This window comes from Chrysochloris asiatica, unplaced genomic scaffold (assembly GCF_000296735.1).
Source record: "Chrysochloris asiatica unplaced genomic scaffold, ChrAsi1.0 scaffold00003, whole genome shotgun sequence".
Lineage (NCBI taxonomy): Eukaryota > Metazoa > Chordata > Mammalia > Afrosoricida > Chrysochloridae > Chrysochloris > Chrysochloris asiatica.
Genome location: NW_006408521.1, coordinates 27,074,286 through 27,096,624, shown reverse-complemented (window position 1 = coordinate 27,096,624; position 22,339 = coordinate 27,074,286). Strand labels below are relative to the sequence as shown.

General features: G+C 43.9%; 1 protein-coding gene across 1 annotated transcript in view; it reads left to right on the top strand.

Moving 5' to 3' along the window:
• Window positions 1-5,090: 5,090 nt before the first annotated feature.
• SEC31B (SEC31 homolog B (S. cerevisiae)) overlaps window positions 5,091-22,339 on the top strand; it is a 28,526-nt gene continuing 11,277 nt past the window's right edge. Inside the window, 10 exon segments of the mRNA XM_006831468.1 lie at window positions 5,091-5,169; window positions 5,777-5,900; window positions 13,986-14,181; window positions 14,394-14,489; window positions 15,327-15,470; window positions 15,927-16,069; window positions 17,028-17,127; window positions 17,252-17,413; window positions 17,949-18,083; window positions 22,100-22,330. Of these exon segments, the coding sequence (XP_006831531.1) occupies window positions 5,091-5,169; window positions 5,777-5,900; window positions 13,986-14,181; window positions 14,394-14,489; window positions 15,327-15,470; window positions 15,927-16,069; window positions 17,028-17,127; window positions 17,252-17,413; window positions 17,949-18,083; window positions 22,100-22,330 (1,410 nt within the window).

Here is a 22,339-nt window from a genome sequence, read left to right as displayed (position 1 = left end):
GTTGTACCAGGACAACAATTTTATACCTACACTGAATAGGTTGTACTTGGTGAACTCCATAGGTATAGGAATAAAACCCCAAAACAAACTCACTGCCATCAAGCTGGTTCTGAGTCACAGTGACCCTACCCTATATAGGTGTTTTAGACTAATTTTTACAAGAGCAGACAGGCTTCTCTTTCTCTCAAGGTTTGAACCACTGACTTTACAGTTAGTAGCCTGATGTCTAACCCACAGCGCCACCAGTGATCCTTTAGGTGGAGGTGTGCTCTTGTTGATGTTAAGTGCTGTTCAGTTGATTCCAACTCATAACGACCCTGTGTAGGGGTTCTAAGGAGCAGCTGGTGGGTTTGAACTGCTGACCTTGTAGCTAGCAGCCCAGTGCTGATCCTACAGTGCCACACTAGGTATAAATATAGGGAGCATTTACAAAAGCTCTAAGGGCGTCCTGGTGTGGTGCTGCAGGATAATGTGCTTGAATGCAAGGTCAGTTTGAGCCACAAGGACAAGGGTTCATACCACCAGTCATTCCTCAGAAACCCTATAAAGGGTCGCTATGAGTCAGAACTGACTCCATTGCACTTAGCAACAACAAGGTGAGAGAAAACGTGGAAATGAAAAATGGCTAATATGGTTGGAGCAAAATGAATAACGGGAAATGTAGTGAGCGATGTGGCTAGAGCAGCAGGCTGGAGCTGTTGGGCAAGGCCGTGGGAAGGAGTTTGAATAGTATTCTGAGTATGATAGAAGTCAATGAAAACATTGATGCTTTGGCATGCTAAAATCATATTTCTGATTGTAAAAGTTTATCCCTGCTGTTATGTAGAGGACAAATGAGGATGGCGAAGTAGTCAGGAGACAACCAGTTGAGAGACTTGTAAGAATCCAGGTGAGAGGTGATGGCATTTTCAGATAGGGTGGGGGCAGTTGTTGTTGTTGCTAAGGACCATTGAGTCAGTTCAGACTCATATATACCTTATGCACAACAGAGTGAAACACTGCCTGGTACTGTGCCATCCTCATAATCATTGTCAAGCTTGAGTCCATTGCTGCTGCCACTGTGCCAATCTTTCTCGTTGGGGGGTTCCCTCTTTTTCACTTTACCAAGCATGATATCTTTCTTCAGGAACTGGACCCTCCTAGTAATATGTCCGAAGTGTGAGAAATGAAGTCTCACCATCCTGGCTTCCAAGGAGCGTTCTGACTGCACTTCCAACACAGATTTGTTTTTTGTTCTAGTAGTCCATGGTACTTTAATATTCCAACACCATAACTCCAGTGCATTAATACTTGTATGGTCTTCCTTATTCATTGCACAACTTTCACATACATATGAGGCTATGGAAAACATATGGCTTGGGTCAGGCGCACCTTAGTGAACACTTTAAAGAGGTCTTGACAGCAGATTTGCCCAATGCAATACATTTGACTTCTTGATTGCTGCTTCCATGAGTGTTGTTGATAGTGGATCCAAGCAAAATGAAGTCTTTCATAACTTCAAACTTTTCTCCATTTATCATAATGTTACTTATTGGTCCAGTGGTGATAATTTTGTTTTTCTTTATATTGAAGTGCAGCCCATATTAAAGACTGGCCTTTGATCTTCATCAGTAAGCATATTAAGTCCTCTTGATTTTCAGCAAGCAAGGTTGTATCATCTGCATATCAACTGTTGTTAATGAGTCTCCCTGCAATCTTGATACCACGGTCTTCTTCATATAATCCAGACTCTCAGATTATTTGCTCAGTGTATGGATTAAGTATGGTGAAAGAATAGAACCCTGGCACACATGTTTCCTGATTTAAACCATTCAGTGTCCCCTTTGTTCCCGGAGCCTTGTTCTTTGCCAATGCCTTTAGTTCACCTTGGACTTCTTCCTTCAGTATCATTGGATCTTGATTGTATGCTATCTTTTGAAATGGTTGAATACCAACCCTTGGTACAATGACTCTGTATATTCCTTTCATCAACTGTTTTTTGTTGTTTTTTTTTCTTGCTTTCATCTTCTTTTGATGCTTTTGATTTTGCTTATAGAATCCTTCAATATTTCAAATCAAGACTTGAATTATTTCTTCAATTCTTTCAGCTTTAGAAATGCTGAGGGTGTTCTTCCCTTTTGAGTTTCTAACTTCAGGTCTTTGCACATTTCATTATGATACTTGACTTTGTCTTCTCAAGCTGCCTTTTGAAATTTCCTGTTCATTACTTCTTCATTTCTTCCATTTGTTTTATCATCTCTACACTGGAAAGCAAATGTCAGAGTCTCTTCTGACATCCATTTTGGTCTTTTCCTTCTTTTCTTAATGACCTTTTCCTTTCTTCCTGTATGATGTTCTTGATGTAATCCTACAATTCTCTGGTTTTCGTTCCAGTGAATATCCAATGCATCAGAACTTTCCTTCAGATGATTTCTAAATTCAAATGGGATACGTTCAAGGTCAAATTTTGGCTCTTGTGGATTTGTTTTAATTTTCTTCAGCCTCAGCCTGAACTTGGATGTAAACAATTCATGGTCTGTTCCACAGTCTGCCTCTGGCCGTGTTTTGGCTGATGATATGGAACTTTTCCACCATCTTGTTTCACAGATGTAATCAATTTGATTTCTGTGTATTCCATGTGGTGAAGTCTTTTATGTTGTTTGATAAAGGTGTTTGCAATGAATAAGTCATTGGTCTTGCAATATTCTATCATGCAATCTCCAGCATTGTTTCTATCACCAAAGCCATATTTTCCAAGTACTTATCCTTCCTCTTTGTTTCCAATCTTTACATTTCAATCACCAGTAATTATCAATACATCTTGATTGCATGCTAGATCAATTCCAGATTGAAGAAGTTGGTAGAATTCTTCAGTTTCATCACCGCTGATTTTCGTGGTCAGTGTGTATGTTTGAATAATAGTGTTATTAACTGGTCTTGCTTGTTGGTGTATGGATAGTACCCTGTTGACAGTATTGTACTTCAAGAAAGATTTTGAAATGTCCTTTTTGATGATGAATGTGATGCCACTCCTCTTCAATTTGTTATTTCTGGCAGAGTAAACCATGTGATTGTCAGATTCAAAATGGCCAATGCCAGTCCATTTCAGCTCACTTGTTGTTGTTGTTAACTGCCGTCGAGTTGGTTCCAACCCATAGCGACCCTGTATAAGGTTCCCAAGGAGAGGCTGATGAGCTTGAACCACCGACCTTGCAGTTCAAATTGACCTTGCAGTCCAGCACATTAGCCCATAGCAGCACACCAGGACTCTGCCTAGGATATTGATCTTTATGCATTCCATTTCATTTTTGACAACTTCTAATTTTCCTAGATTCATACTTTGTACATTCCATGTTCCGATTATTAATGAATGTTTACAGCGGTTTCTCCTCATTTTGAGTTTGCCCCATCAGCAAATGAAGGTTTACTCCATTCACATCATCACAGTAAACTCTACTTTGAGAAGACAGCTCTACCCCAGTCATATTTTAAGTGCCTTCCAGGCTGAGGGGGCTCATCTTTCAGCATTACATATATCTGATAGTATTCTAATGTTATTCATCATGTTTCAATATTCACTATTCTGGTGCTGTCTGACAGTATTTCCACTGCTATTTCTGGGACTAACCATTCTGATGTAGTCTGCCTCTTCTTCTTCCTACTCGGTCATAAAGCTCAGCTGAACCCTGTCCACCATGGATGTACCCTGTTGGCATTTAACATCTAAGTGGCATAGAGTCCAGCATTCCAGCAACACACAAACCACTACAGTATGACAAGCTGACAGTATGGCTAGTGGACATAGAGAAAACTAGACACGTTTATGAGATATTTAAAGATAAAATCAGGAAGATTTAATCAAGCATTGAAAAGGAATGAGGAAGAACGATCAATCAAGGGTCCCTCTTAGTTTTCGGACTTGAAAATTTGGTTGAATAGAGGTTCCCCTTATCAAGATTAAGAAAATTGGAAGGAGAGATTAGTGAGGAGATGGTAGAATAGAGAATTCCATGTTATAGAGACTAATTTTTAGATGTCTTTGCAATATGCAAGCGAAATACTTGACAATTAATTGTACATAAGAGTTTGGAGCTCAGAGTTGAGATTTGCGTTGCTGATATTGGGTCATCAGCATATGATTGATATTTAAGTCAAAAGGAAATGTTTGAGACTGTTAATCCATTTGGGGAGTCCTAGTGTAGCGTAGTGGTTATGAATCGGGCTGCGAACCTTAAGGTCAGCGGTTCGAAACTACCAGCCGCTCCGCGGGAGAAAGATCAGGCTTTCTACTCCCGTAAAGATTTACACCCTCGGAAACCCTGTACAGGGTCGCTATGGGTCGGAACCGACTCGATGGCACTTAACAACAACAACAACAGTGTGGCACTGTGGGTTAATGCACTGATCACTAGTCTGGTTTGAACCGTATGGTCGCTATGAGTCAGAAGCAACTCGATGCCACTTAACAACAACAAACATCACCATCAGGATTGTGGTTCAAAATCCTTAGGAGTTTAAAGCATTACTGCTGCTGTGAATGTGTTGTCAGACTAATAACGACTCTCTATAGGGTTTCAGAGGCTGTGCATTTTTATGGAAGCAGAAAGTCTCATCTTTTTCCTGAGGAGCAGCTGGTGGTTTCAAACTACTGACCTTGTGCTCAGCAGCCCAATATTACACTACCAGGGCTGCTTGTTTAAAGTGTTTATTGTTGTTAAGTGCCATCGAGTTGATTCCGAGAGGAGTGACTGGTAAGTTTGCTTAGCTTACAGTGCCACACCAGGTTTTAGTAATTAGGTAAATGGGCTTGTTGTTTTTGTTGTTAAGTGCCGTCTAATTGGTTCTGAACTATAGCGACCCTATATAGTTTCCGAGGAGTGGCTGGTGAGCTTGAACCGCCAAACTTGCAGTTCAAACTAACTTTGCAGCCCAGCGCATTAATCCCCAGTGCCACACCTGCAAATAGTCATGTATTTGTCACCCTGAGCTGGAGCGAGAGAAGCCAGATCCTGACGTGTCCACAGATACGCCCCAAATCTAGCTGTTAAGTTATTTCTGTTTCCTATTGGCTCATGGCCATTGTCAGTTTTCTGCCACATACAGGACAGATCATGAAGGTGAAGGAACTTGAACGGTCAGCTGTCCAAGTGTGGAGCCCAGCTAGCCAGTACCCTGTACAACTGGCCACAGGTAAGGTGATACTGTGGTGTAGGATCTACTGGAAGTTCATAGGTGAGGTGACACTTAATATCCAGAATTTTCTGTTGAGCATCTGAGAACACTTTAGAAAGGTGAAAGATGGCTTCTAACATAAGCAAAGGCATGTTGGGTGTTTTGGGTACGTCTGAGCAATCTTGGAATACGACTCAAGGCTAGACACCTTATGCTTTCTTGTTTTCTTCAGTTACCATCTAAGACAGAGGTGGGGATCCTTTTTTTTTTCTGCCAAGGGCCGTTTGAATATTTATAACATCATTTGTGGACCATACAAAATTATCAGCTTAAAAATCAGCCTGCTACATTTGGTCAAACATTGAATTAACTCACCCCTACGGAAACAACTCCATGGCATTTAACAGCAACGAATGTGGTGGTTGGAACTTCAGTTGCCTTGGCTGGGCTAGATCAAATGATTTCACAGGCCTTATATGGCCTGTGAGCCGGCCTGTCAGCTGAGAGTATATATACCCAGTCTTTTCTTGTTCATCCTCCCATCTACCCCTATCCGTTTATACTCCAAATGTATGCACATATTGTTGTTCATATACTACCTCTTCCTGACTTTTTCCATGCCTAGGAACATCTGCCCAGCAGCTAGATGCCTCCTTTAGCACAAATGGCACATTGGAAATCTTTGAGGTTGATTTCAAGGACCCCTCTCTGGACCTGAGATGCAAGGGAATCCTTTCTGCATCAAGCAGGTACTGTGTCTGGACTTCTGATGTGGACTCTGGGAGGAATGTGACTTCTCAGGGCATTCAAGGGAGACAAGGGCAAGGAGAAGAAACTTTGCCAAGTTGTAGAGATGTTAACTTGGAGTTTACTTTGCAGAAGAAGTTTAAAAACAACTCCCCCCACCTTTCTGGTCAGAAAGCAGCTGCAGTGTCAGGCAGAACGCCTCACACAAGCCTGGACCCACGTGGACTGGTCATTCCTTGAACCCAGAGATGTTGGCTGTTTTCTCCCCTGGCTCTTGTGAAGATAACAGCCTTACACAATATTTCCCTTTTCTGCCAATGAGGAGAACGAATGATCCTCTCCTCATTGCTGTCAGGCACTGATAGGATACTCATGAATTTCCTGGCTCTACCAGACCTACAGGGCTCAGTACTTTTGTTCATTGAGCCACACATCTCCATGGCAGGCACTGTGCTAAGAGGGTGCTGTCTAATCTTACTCATTCTTCAAAACAAGCCTAAGAGATAAGTACCACTGCTCCCAGTTTATATAGGAGGGAACTGAAACTCTGAGAAGCTGGGGTTTAAATCTAGGCCTCTCTGCTCCATAAATTACCTTCTTTCCATTATTTAGATGTTCTTTTATAGGTTTTGTAAAGGTGGAGATTACAGTCTGGAGCAAGGGTCTCCAAGTTCTCATGCCATCAGGAAGAATGTAAAATTAACTATACTCAGATTATGTATTTAATATGAATAATATGCATGTATTACTGTATAGTTCTATTAATAAAGTACCATTTCTATCCTTTTTGAAATTAGAAATGTAAATCTTTTGCTCACCCTTGTTGAATTATCTTGTCCACTCACTTTAGAAGTAACTGGTCTCATTGTATCACTCTGATGATTGGTGAACCCCTAGTGCAGTTCTTGGTCCATGTGATATATCAGTTGTCTACACAGACCTACCCTCCTTTTTCTTCTTCACAAATTAATCTAATAATGAAAATTTAGTTGTCATTCTCTGTTTCTTGAGCCCCTAACTTTAAATAACTTTAATAAACCACCACTTCTACCTTTCTGTTTAGAATATGTTACTTTATGAATGTATCTCCTATTTTGTAGTTTCTTATGTCTTTTGGTGTTTCCAATACCTGTGCCCTCTGAAGAGTAGGCACTGAAGGTTTTACCAATCATGATGACATATTCTGAACCTCTAAACATCCATTCCAAAAGAGTCCCTGACAGGGATGGGTCAATTCAACAATGATTATACTCCTTGACAAAGAGAAGGGGACAGTGAGCAAAAGCTCTTATCCTCAACAAGCCAAGCTGCAGCTTCACACTGTAGATTCGTAAGAAAAAAGCAAACGGTTCTTTGTTTTGTTGTTTTGTTTTGTTTTTGAGCAAAAGTCCTCTCACTTTCATAAATAATAGTTCACATTTAACAAGTGCTCAAAATGTACCAGGGCCTGTGCTAAGATTTACATGCCTGACCTCAGTCAATCTGCACACACTTGTACCAGGTTGTTGTTGTTGTGTGCTGTTGAGTCGGTTCTGTCCCATAGTGACCCTATATAAGGTTTCTGAGGAGTGGCTGGTGAGCTTGAACCACCAACCTTGAGGTTCAAGCCAACTTTGCATTAACCCACAGCGCCACACCAGGACTCCTGTACCAGGTAGGATCTAATTATAATCATCATGTTACCTTTGAAGGAGCTGAGGCACAGAGAGGTTAAGCATTAAGCCCAAGGTTAAACAGAAAAGAAGCGGCAAATCTGAGATTTGAAGCAGGTTAGTCTATGCCCAGAGTTTAAATTCTCAACTACTATATCGTACCAACTCTAATACTGAGGTTCCTGATGCCAGGTCCCCTTTTTTAGTAGTGTGACCTCCTGCTAGTCCTGGGATAACTAAAAAGAGATTATTCTCTGATTCTTGAGGGATCCCATGTTGTTTACCTGTTTAGTCATTAGGGTCTGCTCATTGCAGAATAACTTTAAAATAGAGTTGGAACAAGGCATTTAAAAGAGGTCTGATGTTGTTCAGCGCCATCGAGTTGGTAAGGACGCATTAACGATCCTGTGTACAACAGAACAAAACAGTGCCTGGTCCTGCGTCTACCTCACACATAACCAAGCATGATGTCCTTCTCCAGGGACTGGTCCCTCCTGATAATATGTGCAAAGTCTCGCCATGCTGACTTCTATCCACAGATTTGTTCTTCTGGCAGTCCAGGGTACTTTCTACAGTCTTCTCAAACACTGTAACTCAGATGCATCAATTCTTCTATGATTTTTCCTTCTTCATTGTCCAACTTTCACGTACATATGAGACAATACCATGGCTTGAGTCAGATGCACCTTTGTTCTTTAACTCATAACTTTGCTCCTGAACACTTTAAAGAGGTCTTGTACAGCAGATTTACCTCATGCAATAAATTCTTTGATTTTTTTGACTGCTGCTTCCATGAGTGTTGATTGTAGATCTGAGCAAAATGATGTCTCTGACAACTTCAATCTTTTCTCTATTTATCATGATGTTATTTACTAGTCCAGTGCTAAGGATTTTTGTTTCCTTTATACTGAGATGCAACCCATACTGAAGGCTGTGGCCCTTGATCTTTATCAGTAAGTATTTTAAGTTCACTTTGCTTTCAGCAAGCAAGGTTGTATCATGAGTCTCCCTCCAATTCTGATGAGAAATATAGTTCTTGAAACTGAATTTTAAGATCCACATGGGTATAAATTTTTGTCTTTTATCCACTGCGGTATCTCCAGTACCTAGAGCAGTGCCTGGCATATGGTAGGTGTGTGATAAATATTTGTGGAATGAATGAGTGATATTAGAAATTTCAGGGCTCCCAAACTGAGTGTTTACATTCAACACTTCAGTGAGGTACAACCAAGTTAATCTTTCAAGGGTGACAGTCTGTTTTGCAGCCAACAAGGTTAAAGGTGCCCTTTTTGAAATGTTGATTCTGAATTTAGGAGTTGTGAATTTCACCTCATCCCCCTGGTCTAACCTGCAGATATTTGGAAGTGAAGACAAAAATAAGTAAAACAGCTAACACTGTTTCATCTCTACTTTCTTTTTCTACCACTCTGTGGTCAAAGATTCTCTTTTCCAAGATCTAAAAATTTATCTTTGACACAGGTGCAGTGGGACTTTTCTGAGAAAATCTTCTTAGACATGCCAGGGTCTGAGATACCCATTTCTTTCTATTCCAACGTGGGTTTCATCATTCATTCAAAAGTTAGTATCAAACTGTGAACTGAAATTAACCATCTTTAAAGAGTCTCCCATCCTTTGCTTTCTGCTTCCCTCTCTTCCTTTTCTCTGCGATGTTCTGCATGATATAGTGAGAGCACAGCTGCTTGACTATTACACTGTGTGGCTTTGGCTAACTTGGATTACATTAGTGGTTTGGGGTTTTCTCATTTCTGTATCAAGAAGAGAGACAAGGTGACTTCAAAGGACCTTCTGAACTGTTATGTTCTTTCCTCTTTCACTTTTTAGCTTATTCACCTTCCTTTTTGTATCTTTTTTTTGACCCTTTCCTGTGTCTCTTCATTATTAACATAATAATGCCATCTTGGGAGTACAGTGGCTCTGTAGGGTAAGCACTAGACTGTGAACCACAAATCCACAGTTTGAGCCCTCCAGCCATTCTGCAGAAGGATGAGGCTTTCTTTCTGCTCCTGTGAAGATGTAAAGCCTGGGAAACCCTAGACAGGGTCACTATGAGTCAGAACCAGCTCAACAGCACTTAACAAGAGCAACAGCAGTGCCATCTCAATCCATGATGCATCAGGGAACTTTTCTCTATCTAGAAATATTCCACTAAAAAAGAAAGATTGTGAACATTTGGGTGTAGATAAGGGACAGCCTCACACTATAAATATACTGAAAGAAGTCCATGTTTAAAGGACACTAGATGCAATCAGAATCAATATTGATTAGTGTGTGCACTGAAGCAAGCAATGTTTGGTTTGTTAGATGAATCTTACTCAAGAGAAAAAGTTTCTGAGAGAATAATACATTGTTTCTGTCATTGATCTTTGGACTGAGGCCAGATCTGCTGGGCCTGTTAGAACCCAAGGAGCAAAGGTCAACATGTGATTTGCAGCACTCTACAGCAGGTGGCTCTGTAGGATAAGCACTGGACAGCAAAACATAGGGTCGGCGGTTTGAGCCCACCAGTTGCTCCTGGGAAGAAAGATAAGACTTGCTGTTCCTGCAAAGATTTACAGCCTTGCACCCAGGGTTACAATGAGTCAGAACGGACTCCATGGCACTAACAACAACTACCTTCTGTGTACACCAGAGTGGGGGATGTCCAGCCAGAGGGTCACATAGTCCCATGAAATCATTTGGCTTGGCCCTGCCAAGGCAACCGCAGTTCCAGCCATCACATTGTTGTTGTTGTTGTTAAGTGCCGTTGAGTCAGTTCCAACCCATAGCGATCCTGCATAGGGTTTTTGAGGAGGTGGCTGGTGGGTTTGAACTGCTGACCTTGCAGTTCAAACTGATTTTTGGTCCATTGCATTAGGGTGAGTTGATTAAAATTTTGACCAAATATAGCAGACTAATTTTTAACTTGCTAATTTTGTATGGCCCGTGAATGATGTTATAAATTTGGCAGAAAAAAGGCTCCCCAGCCCTGGTCTACTCTGAGGTTCTAGGTCTCAGAGTGGCTTCAATAACCTCTGTGTGAGCGATCTTTTAAAGACATAGTGATAGTACATGATCTACCTTTATCTTTATCTCAGTTCTAGCTACTTGGGGAGCACATTCACCTTTCTTTGGGTGCTTGTGTAAGGGGTAACACCAGGCAGAAAAGAATTGGTTTATGTATCTCACCTGGTTTTCTTGCTCCCAAGACTTGTTGCTCTAGAGGCATTGGATCATAGAGTAGCGAGAACATGGGCTTTGTTGGTAGCTGACCTGGATTTACACCTCAGCTCTGCCATTTACTGCCCTCTAGGGCACATTATTTAACTTCTCTGGCCCTGTCATCTCAACTGCAAATTCAGGATAGTACCTGGTACATGGTGGGTCTTCCTTCAGCAGAAGATAGTTCACCTCTCTGATGGTCATGGCTCCACGCTTCATCCTTCAGCTTGGAGCACTGCCTTCACCACTCTGTTGGACTTTTAAGGAATCTTAGATCTCCCCAGCTCTTTGGTCTGGATGTGGACACATTCTTTTTCACTTTAGTTCTCAAATATGAAACTGACTTTTCAAAAGGAATTTCATTAAGCAAAGAAAAGCAAAATCCCAAACAAGGAAGTGCATAAACCATAGAAAAGTTTATGTAGCAAGTAAACCTAATCATAAAGTAGACAAAGCTGAACCTCAGATTAGTTTAATTGGCACAACCTCCTGATCTCGCAGTTTGTTTTCTTCAGTCTTGTTTCTTTCATTTTGGCAGAAGCAGTGTGAACTAGTTGTTAGGGATGGTTCTGTCTTTATGAAACTCCACCACCTCTCTCTTCGTTCTAGGCTGGTCTGTGGGTCTGATGTAACTATACAATGTCATTAGACTCACCTGGGGAGTTCTTGATACATCTGTCAATGCTGAGGGACTGGTTCTGGAGATTCTCTGTCTGTGTAGGGGTTTCAGGTGCCACCCATCATTCTGTGATGCCCTATGGTCTTCATCATTGCCACTGTCAACATAGGAACCTCTTTAGCACCTGTATTCTTATAGTTTGAAAGCTCCTACCTTCCTATACAAACTCTTCTTCCTATACCTTCTTCGTAATCTTAATTCTTTTTTTGGACGATATTTTTTCTTTTTTTAACTTATTTTGGAAAAACTCAAACTGACAGAAAAGCTGTAGTGTAGTACAGTGAATACCGTGGGTCCCTCACTTAGATTCACTGATTGTTAACGTTGCCTTGTCCCACCCACACTATCCAGTCCTGGTATGGTGCTGTTGGATAAACACTGGACTGCTAACCTCAAGGCTGGTGGTTCAAACCCACCAACCACTCCTAGAAACCCTATATAGTGTCGCTGTTAAGTCGGACCTGATTCAACTGCTTGACACAACACAACAACTATATGACGAATGTGGTGGCTCTGTAGGCTAAACTGGACTGCAAACCACAAGATTGGTGGTTTGAGCTCACCAGCCACTCAGTAGGAGAAAGATGAGACTTTCTGCTCCCACAAAGATTTACAGCCTCAGGAACCGGATACAGGGTCACTAGGAGTTGGAACCAACTCACCAGCACATAACAAACCGCCCCCCCCACTCTATGCAACACTTCCACATGCCTATGCACACCCCAGACTACTGCAATCCCCTCATTCCCTGTTTGTTTGCAGAGCACAGGTGATTGACATTCCTCAAACCCATTGATCAAGTCTCCTTCCCTGCTTATCTGTCAGCAGCATTCCACTCACCCACAAGCTCCCCATCCTGCCACATTCTGGTGTCAGCTTTCACTGTCCCTAATAAAGTTTTATCAATGGGGCTGTGCTCTCCACTGGGAAGACAATGATCTAGCCACACCCTGTGTTGTACAGGGCAGGCACTCTGAAGTAGCCATGCCATCTCCTCTAACCCTTGGGGTCAAGTACCTCCTACTCTGATCTGCATGTTATGTGCTGTGACCATGCTAAGGTCACTGCAGTGTCTCCTATCACATCACAGGTTATCCTCCCCTCTGCTTCCTGTGTGACCACGTGGGCTTCTGGGGCTGCTCTGCTGACTTGCCCTCAGCCCACATGAGCTCTAGCTGGATGATGGAGCCCATTCTTCCACCATGTTAATTTAGACAGCGCAGCCTACACCATGGCCAACAGTAGCTCTAGTTATCCTCTGTGTCAGCTCTGCTGACCTGGCCTGAACCGGTGCTCTGCTCTTCACAGCTTAGCAGCTGGACAAACAGGCCCCTGCTCTCTCATCCCACTCAGCTTCTCTGTTGACTGTTTTCCAGCATGTGGGAACATTCCATTGCTTCTTGAACTTGCAGTAAGGGATCTTGTGACATTATCCCATATGAAATCTGGTTTCTCTGAAGGACTGTGAAGTGGAAGACAGACCACCTACGAGGCTCCAGGGAGCTCACATGTCTTCCCTGGGGACTTTTTAGATGACCCAAACTTGTTTGCAGGTGGTCCAAGGTTAGCTGTTTTCTTTTGTGTAAGACCCTGGCAGTGCCTTATTGGAAACATCCTCCGGATGCCAGCAAAGGATTTCCCAGATGGGCCATTTATCCTTTGTGCCTCTCTCTCCCTTGCAGCCATGTGGCAGCTCCCATGGGCCAGGCCTTTAGGTCTGTTCTCCCTTCCAGTTTGAGAGTGAAGAGAGAGCAGCAGTTGCTGGCCTAGCGAGCCTGCTTTTTTTTCGTCAGGTACAGGAAAGTCTTCTTCTAGGAGGACTCAGCGTTAGAGTAGTTCAGAGCTCAGACTCTGGTATAAGATGGGCCTGGCTTTGAATCTGGCTTCTGCCACTTCATAGCTGTCAAACAGGATGAAATCAATAGCTGTCTCTGTACAGAACTTCCATAACTTCTCTGTACCACACTGTCCTCAATTGAAAATAGAGATCAGAGTGCTTACTTCATGGGGTTGTTGAATATTAAATTAGCTAATCTGGGGACACTTCAAAAAGCTCATGGATAAGTAGAATGAAAAGAAAATGGGAATTTCCCACAAACTCTTTGAAAGGCCCTCGTGTTTCTAAAGCACTTAGATTAGTACCTGGTGCAGAGCGAGCATTCGCTAAGTTATCAGTTGTTACTGTTATCACCTGCCTATTTTAATTGTGAGGCTTAAGTGAAGTAATGCTTTTGAAGTATTTATCACAGAACCTGGTGTCTCTGACCCCAATAATGTTAACTTAAAAAGAAAAAACAAAACAAAACACCAGCCCTCCCTTACACACCTTAGAGGCAGTGGTCTCCAGCCTTCAGGTGAGGCAGAAATTGAATATTCTTTCAGAGGAGGCCTCCCTTCGCTGTTGGGGGATAAGGAGTCAGGCGGCACTGGACAGGGTTGGGGATGCTAGCGTGATGCCAGAGGCTGATAAAGATGCCTACCCTCTGCTTACTGATGTGACCTAAGTAGGTGCTGATGCCAGTTCCTTCTCTTTGTAGGTTTCACAAGCTGATCTGGGGGACCTTTGGCAATGGGCTTCTGGAAGGTTCCGGGGTTATCGCAGGTGGCGGGGACAATGGCATGCTTACTCTATACAATGTGACACACATCCTGTCTTCAGGAAAGGACCCTGTGATTGCCCAGATACAGAAGCATAAGAGAGCTGTCCGAGCCCTCGACTTTAACCCTTTCCAGGTACACTTGTCCGTTACCCAAACATGGCCACACCACAGAGCAGCAGCACTGATTGGAAGCATTCACTAGTGACCACTGGTCTGTAATTCTGAATCTATCCCAGGATGTTACAGGGGAGGCTTTGGATAGTACCAACTGTGGGTCTCTCTCTCCCTTTCCTGCTCTCGTCTCTTCCCGGTATGGTTGTCTCCAAAGGCCTATTCTTCATGCAGGGCAACCTCCTGGCCTCAGGAGCCAGTGATTCTGAAATCTTCATCTGGGATTTGAATAACCTGAGTGTGCCAATGACGATAGGATCCAAGTCACAGGTGAGGCTGCTGTTGGAGTATGCGATGCAGCTGACTTTCCTGAGGGATGTCTGAATGCTGGGCCTAGGCACAGCAATTCCAGGTTTTACCACTGGAGGGCAGTAGAACTCCACGGACATAGGTGCTGCCAGCTAGAGCAGGCGCTGGTTCCTGGTCAAGTCCTAGGGGTTGTTGGGAGTAAAGTCAAAGACGTTGGGGGAAGGAAGGAGAGCGCTACTTATCATAGTATAGCTCAGGTAGAGTTGGGTACAGCTGAGAGAGAACAAGAGTAGAACACCCAGATCGTTCCTTTTGTGTATATGTGGGTGGGCAGGTTGTCATTTCTCTGTATGTAGCTACTAACTATCCCATGTAGTGGGGGCTTTGATGTGAGTTCTGCCTCTGAGTGTGCCTATCTTTCCCTGTCTGATGCTTACGGCATCGGGAGATAGGTTGAGTGCGCATTTGATAGCACTTTGTGCGCTGAGAGTTACATAGGCTTCTCTCTGCCTCACTCTCTCTCTGGAGCGTTGTGGCTGTCTGTGCCCCTCCTGTCTTTCATCTTTTTCTCCCTCTCTGTCATAGACGAGAGGGCTGGTTTTTACTATAACTCTATCCTCTTAGGAGCATCTTGAGGTAGAGGTAAAGCCCATACATGCCTTCAATTCCTTCAGCCTCTACCCCAGTACCCTAAGGCTCCTTCCTGGAAAATTTAACTCTTAGCTTCCTAAGAGGATCTGCGTTTGGGTAACCCATGTCTATTCTTGGGCTTTCTGTGATTGGTTGGGAGCAGTGAAGCAGTGATGTCCCTTGGTCCATGGGGTGACAGGTTGTCCTCTCCATCCCATCCTGCCTCAGCAGCCCCCAGAAGACATCAGGGCACTCTCGTGGAACCGGCAAGTCCAACACATTCTGTGTTCTGCTCATCCCAGTGGCAAGGCCGTTGTGTGGGATCTCAGGAAGAATGAACCAATCATCAAAGTCAGTGATCACAGCACCACGGTGAGTTGTTGTTGTTGTTAAGTGCCATCGAGTCGGTTTCCACTCACAGCAACCCAATATTGGGTTTCCAAGGAGCGGTTGGTAAGTTTGAACTGTCTACCTTGTGGTTCAAACCAACCTTGCATACTGCAGTTATCCTAACAGCTCCACATGGGGCTTGAGGTCCGAACTCTCAGGGCTGCTGTTGGAGCTACCCTTTTCTCAGCTGCTGTGCATGTGGATTAACTCCTTTAATAGATTTCCTGTTGAGAGTGAGCGCTTAGGGAAGCCAAACACAGCTGATGTGGAGGCTTCTACCATCCCTTACTTAACTGTGGTCATCACTGTGCCCCGATGCCAGTCACAGAGAAGAAGACACAGACCTGCCACAGACTGGTCCCATTCTAACAGGGCAGAAGAGGTTCGTAACTGAGGAAGTCAGGTTACATCACCCATTGGGATTTGCTTCGTTCACAGATGCACTGCTCAGGCCTGGCCTGGCATCCAGACATAGCCACCCAGTTGGTGCTGTGCTCAGAGGATGATCGTCTCCCAGTGATCCAGCTGTGGGACTTGCGTTTTGCCTCCTCACCCCTGATGGTGCTGGAGAACCACAGCAGGTAGCATTTTACTCCCCGTCCCTATCCTGTGGGACATGACTGAGCTGAGTGAGAGACTTTTACTATCAAGCATCCTCCCTTCCTTCAAAGCCAGCCTGATGAACAGCCTATGCTGAATAGCTTGGGATTTCATCTGCCTTTGGAAGTGGGAGCAGCGAGAGATGATGAGAAATATTGGAGACAGGCTCTAATTGGACGATAATAGTCATTTCCTTAGGTCATGAACCTATCTCCTCCAAGTCTCCTGCTCAATAAGAACAACTTGGCTCTAATGTGTCCTGCAGACAGCCCTTCGTCTGAAACTAGCTTTTAGACTCACTGCATAGGAAACAGCCTCACAATCTTCTTTCTAACCAAGTAACAACTGGTGGGTTTGAACTGCCCACCTTGTGATTAGCAGTCCAGTGCTTATCCTACAGCACCACAGCAGGACACCAAAACCTCAGTTGTTGTTATTAAGTGCCATCAAGTTGGTTTCTACCCATAACGACCCTGAATAGGGTTTGCAAGGAGCAGCTCATAAGCTTGAACTGCTGACCTTGTCGTTCAAACCAACTTTGCAGCCCAGCACATTAATCCACAGCGCCACACCAGGACTCCAAAACTTCAGTTGAAAAGGGTTTATCCAAAGGGATGGGAGCTTATCTGATTCGTATTGATTCTTAGCTCTCACTCCACAATCTGGTAAAAGAAGGAGGTAATTTGGCAGTGACCCCTGTGAGGTAGAGTGGTACAGTGCACAGGCTCTGGGGTTACTCAAGTTCAGGGCCCACCTAGTGCCATTTTCTGGCTTTGGATCGTCTGAAAGTCACTTAAGTCTCCAAAGTCTTATTTTCCTCACTTGTAAAATAACAAATAACATCAGACCACTTGTTTATAAGGCTGAAATTTATCTAAGGTATACAAGACATCCTACTCATAGTAGGCATTCAACAAATAGTAGTTCTTTCCTTTTTAGGGGGATCTTGTCAGTGTCATGGAGCCAGGCTGACACTGAGCTGTTGCTCAGTAGCGCCAAGAATCACCAGATCTTGTGCTGGAACCTGGGGAGCCGCGAGGTAGGCTGGCCCTTCTGTGCGAATGTTGGAATGAGAAATGAGGTGGTGGAGGTTTCTTGCTTCAGCTGTGTATTTTGGGTTTCACAGACTGCATGATCCTTAATGGTGTGCTTCCTCATATTAGGTGGTATATAAGCTACCCACACAGAGCAGTTGGTGCTTTGATGTGCAGTGGTGCCCCCGAGACCCTTCAATATTCTCTGCTGCCTCCTTTGACGGCTGGATCAGTTTGTATTCTTTGATGGGTAGAAGCTGGGATGTCCAGCAGATGAGCCAGATTGACAAGGTTTGAAGGGCTTGGTAGAGAATCCTGGAAGTGAAGGACTTTCTGTTGGACATTGGGGGTTGAGAGGAAGAAGGACCTAAGACCTGGGAAGGGATGATGGAGGCTGTTGGAGACTGGGAGGCTGGAACCCTGGGTTTGGGAGGCTGTGCCTTTGTTCCAGTGATTACCCTCCTGGGAGGATGTCAGTTCCTACCACTACAAAGAAGGCCTTCACCTTGACTCTTGGTCTTGGATGTTCCCTGCAGTATTTTAGGGACACTTGACCCCCTTGCTGGGACCATTGTTTTGGAAGTATGAACTGTCTTGCCTCCCTCTCTTCCATAGACCCTTTTCTGTCACATTTCACTGTAGATCTTGGATGTGGTAGGTTCTCCAAGAGTCACCTGCTGCATTCCCCCTCTCATTCCCATCTCCATCCCTGGGAATATGCGAGTCTGGCCTTCCTGGAGGCTCCTCTAAAAATGCACTTTGTAGGTGAAGTTTCTAGTTAAGCCTCGGCTTCAGGCTGGTGATAGAGGTATCCTTTTACCCCCAGACCTCCTCTTCCTTCAACCAAGGCCAGCCTTTGCCACAATTGCAGATGTCGGAGCAGGTGGCCCAAGCAATGTGGATACCTTCCCCGAAAAAGCCTCCCAAATGGATTAAAAGGCCAACAGGCGTGTCATTCGCTGTAAGCATAATGTGTGTGTGAATATTTGTGTTTTCAAAGGTTTGGATAAGTACTTGTGAAGCCCACCAGTGCCCAGCCTGGAGCCAGTTTCTGCAGGGATTTTGTCCCTACTGCCTGCGTCCAAGATGGGGTTTCCTTTACATTTGAACAGGGAGTTACTCTAGCGTCCTCTCTACCTCTTTATCTGTATGACACCTTCCTTGCAGTGCCAGGCTGCCTAAAAGGAGTAATTATTTCCGATCGCTTGGTCATGGAGAATGGCCTGAGATTCCATCTAATTGTTCTAACCCTTACATGTCTGGACTGGGAGTGAAAGCATGGAAGAAGAAATGTAGGCTTTATCATCGTCACTCATTGGCTCTAAACCTAAGTGTTGTCTTTACCCTGTGGACACACAGGGCCCGGCTTGCCCTTGCAGTTAGTATGACCACTTCATTGCCATATGCTCTCTGTGCTTCAGTTACATGTGACTACTTTAGGTCCCATGAGTAGCTTACCTCTCCTGACTCTGTCTGTAACACACCCCACAGTTTCTCTCCTGTGCTCACCAAATCCTCCTGCAGCCTTTATAGGCCCTGCTTAAATACCACCACCTCCAAGATGCCCTTCTTTAACCCTAATCAAATTAACCTCACTGCTGTAATCCCACAGATTTCTATTCCTGCATGATGCATCCTAACTCTACTCAAGCCACACACACACACACACACACACACACACACACACACACACACACACATGTTGGACCAATAGACTCCCTGAGGTTAGGAAGTATGTCGTGTTTGTTTTTGTATCCCGCAAACAATGCTTCTCGAACTTTAATATGCATGTAAATCACTTGGAGTCTTGTTAAAATTCAGATGTGTGTTCATTAGGTCTGGGGAGTCATTGAGTTGATTCCCAAACCAGTTGCTGTTGAGTTGACCCCAACTCATTACCACGTCATGTGTGCCAGAGCAGAATTATGTCCCACGGAGGCTTCCGTGGCTGAGTTTTTGGAGCTAGATCCTAGACCAAATACCAAGGTGCCCTTGAAACTTTAGCCTTTAGATCAGCAGCAGAACAAGTTAGCCATTTGCAGGGACCCTGGGCTGGGCCCAAGATTCTGAACGGGTTTCAACAGATTCCCAGCTGGTCTGAGGACCACACTTTGAGTAGCAAGACCCTAAAGCACCTAACTATATGCTTTAAATATTAGGTTTGAACTGAAAACAGATGTTTCGAAGTTGAGTTTTGTTCTCACAGTCAACAGTTATTAAGGAGATAAGGCTAACATAGACTCCTGGTGAGGTGCTGTAGGGTCAGCACTAGACTTTGAACCTCAAGGTCAGCAGTTCAAACCCACCAGTTCCTTAGAAACCTTATACAGGGCTGCTATGAGTTGGGACCAACTCAAAGGCACTTAACAAGAAGGCTAACACAAGAATGCTGGTGGCACAGTGGTTAAAGTGCTCGCCTGGTCATCAGAAGGTCAGCAGTTTAACCTTCCAGCCTCTCCACAGGAGAAAGATGTGGTAGTGTGCGTCTGTGAAGAGCTATAGCCTTGGAAACCCTATAAGGTAGTTCTAGGTTAAATCACTGGACCACAAGGTCAATTTGAACCTCAAGGTCAGCACTTCAAACTTACCAGCCACTCCTTGGAAACTGTATACAGGGTTGCTATGAGTCGGAAACGACTGGACAGCAGCACTTAACAACAACAACAATGACAGCTTTGTTCTAGGGTCACTGTGAGTTAGAATCAGCTTACTTTTGGAAGACTGTGAAGTTTTAATTTCTTTTTTAAAAAGGCAGTAAGGTGAAGCATTCTGAACTAAAGATCAAGAGCATTGAGTTTTTGGTTTTTTTTTTGTTTTTTTTTTTTAAGTTTAATATTTTTATTGAGAATTGTGTGAAATGGTCGAAGGTTTACAGACATGATCATCAGGTTTGCATCCAACAAATCACACACTTTGTTTCATCTCAATGACTACAGTCCCCTCCATGCAACAACAGTTATCCCACTTCTCCCCACCTTCCTGTCCCTTCTCAACTATGTCCTTAGGAACATGTTGCCCTTTTGCTTTTGAATGATTGACCACATTGTGTTGAGCATACCTTAGTAGTTGTTCACTCCCTGTAAGCCTGTCTACTACTTGGCTGAAAGTTGGGCCACAAGGGGGAGTTCCTTTCCAGACCTGAAGGGTGGTCCAGGACCATAGTCTCAGCTTCCTCCAGTCTGTTTCTGACCAGTAAGCCCGGTCTGTTTATTTTTTAATGAAATAATTTTGAGTTTTGTTCCAATTTTCTTCCACGCTGCCTAGAATCCTCTACTGTGAGCCCTTTCAGGTCAGTTTTTGTGGTAGCTGGGTGCCATCTAGTTCTTTTGGTCTCAGAGTCATGGAGACTGATGTTCACATGTTCCATTAGCCCATTGCATTAATGGATTTCAAGCCTCTTTGATTCTTATCATTCTGCTTTCTTCTGCACATAGAGAGACCAGTAGCTGCACCTCATAGACGCTACTTACCCAAGCAGGATGTAGAACATTGTCTTTGTGGACTATGTTAAAACAATTGACCAAGGTGAAAGGCTGTATTCTTTTTTTTTTCTTATATGATCTATTGTGAATTATGTGACAGTTTACATAGGAGAACATTAGTTTTACATTCATTCTATCGTATATCGTCTGAAAGGCTGTATTCTTATCATAGCTAGGCTACCTTGAGTAAGTCATGTAACTTCTTGGAACTTCAGTGTTCTTATCTGTAAAATGGGGATAGTGATACTGCCCCACTCCTCTTAGTGAATTGGCATGAATGGCAAAGGACAATACCTGTGAGCACTTGTAAGGCTATAAAGTAGTCTGCAGGTAAGAAGTGAAGATGATTTTGTGTAGCACTATCTGTGCTGTAGATTTTGTGTTGTAGGAGTCAAGAGAAATCAGAATTAGGAACAGGAAAGTTCAGTACGGAGGTGGGATATGGAAAGGGACATGAGTGATTGAGAGTGGAGTAATAGTTGTCAACCTTGGCTGCACACTGGAATCATCTGAAGAGCTTTAAAAAATACTGACGTCTGGTTCTTCCCATCTGAGATCCTGGCTTTACTGTCTGCGTTCTGGCCTGGTAACTCTGAATATCAGTTTCTTAAAAGCTCTCCGGATGAGTTTAATGAGGATTGCTGGAGTGAAGGAACTTGAGCTCCTAGTTTGTGGCATGTGATCTTATGAAATATCTAATTTGATGGGAAGGCTGATGCTTGGAGGGTGTAGCAGTGGGCAAAGGCACAGAAGTAGGAGTGATCCAAGCATTTTGGGGATGTGGAAAGATCACACAGATGAATAGGGAGAGAGCTGCTGAGAGAGACAGTTTTGATCCTGATTTGGGAGGATTTAGTCCTTCAGAGGCAGTGGAACTTAAAATGTCTCCTAGGGCTACATGAAACCATTACACACTGCTGTGCAGCAACAGACATGGGGTGATAGTCTAAGATTGTTGTTGTTAAGTGCCATTGAGTTGGTTCCGACTCATAGCAACCCTGTATAGGGTTTCCGAGGAGTAGCTAGCTGGTGCATTTGAACTGCTGACCTTGTGGTTCGCAGTCCAGTGCTGACCCTACAGTGCCACACCAGGAGTCCAGGCTTGGATTAAAGGAGAGGAAAACACTGGCTAACATTATTCCAGTAATGTAGGTGTGCCAGTGCTGGGAATGGAATGGAGGGATCTTCATGAGAGACATAGTAAACCAGAAGAAAAGAGAAGACTTTGTTGTTGCTTGGTTATGAATGAGTATATAAAGATCTGATGACTGGGAGAATGGTGGGAGCCAGAGGAACACGTGGTGCTATGAATGTAGAGGGCTTTGGCAGAAGGGCACATTCAGTACGCTTCAGTACTCTGGTCATGAGCCTGTTCCACCTTTAGGAGTTCTCCTGGGATTGCCTGACAGCTAACCTTCCCTATGATCCTCACTTGGAGTTTGTTTTTGCCTTGAAGGTATGACCTTTGCCCTTCTTTATTATTTTTCCTTACCAGTTTGGGGGGAAGCTGGCTACCTTTGGCCTTCCCAGCACACCTGCCCATCAGTTGTCTCAGCCTTGCCCCCGCCTAGTCTTCATCAGTCAAGTCACCACAGAATCCGAATTCCTGATGAGGTCAGCTGAGCTGCAGGCAGCCCTGAGATCAGGAAGTCTCCTGAATTATTGTCAGAACAAGATCCAGCAAACTTCACCGCAAAGTGAAGAAATGCTCTGGCAGTTTCTGAAGGTACGAAGC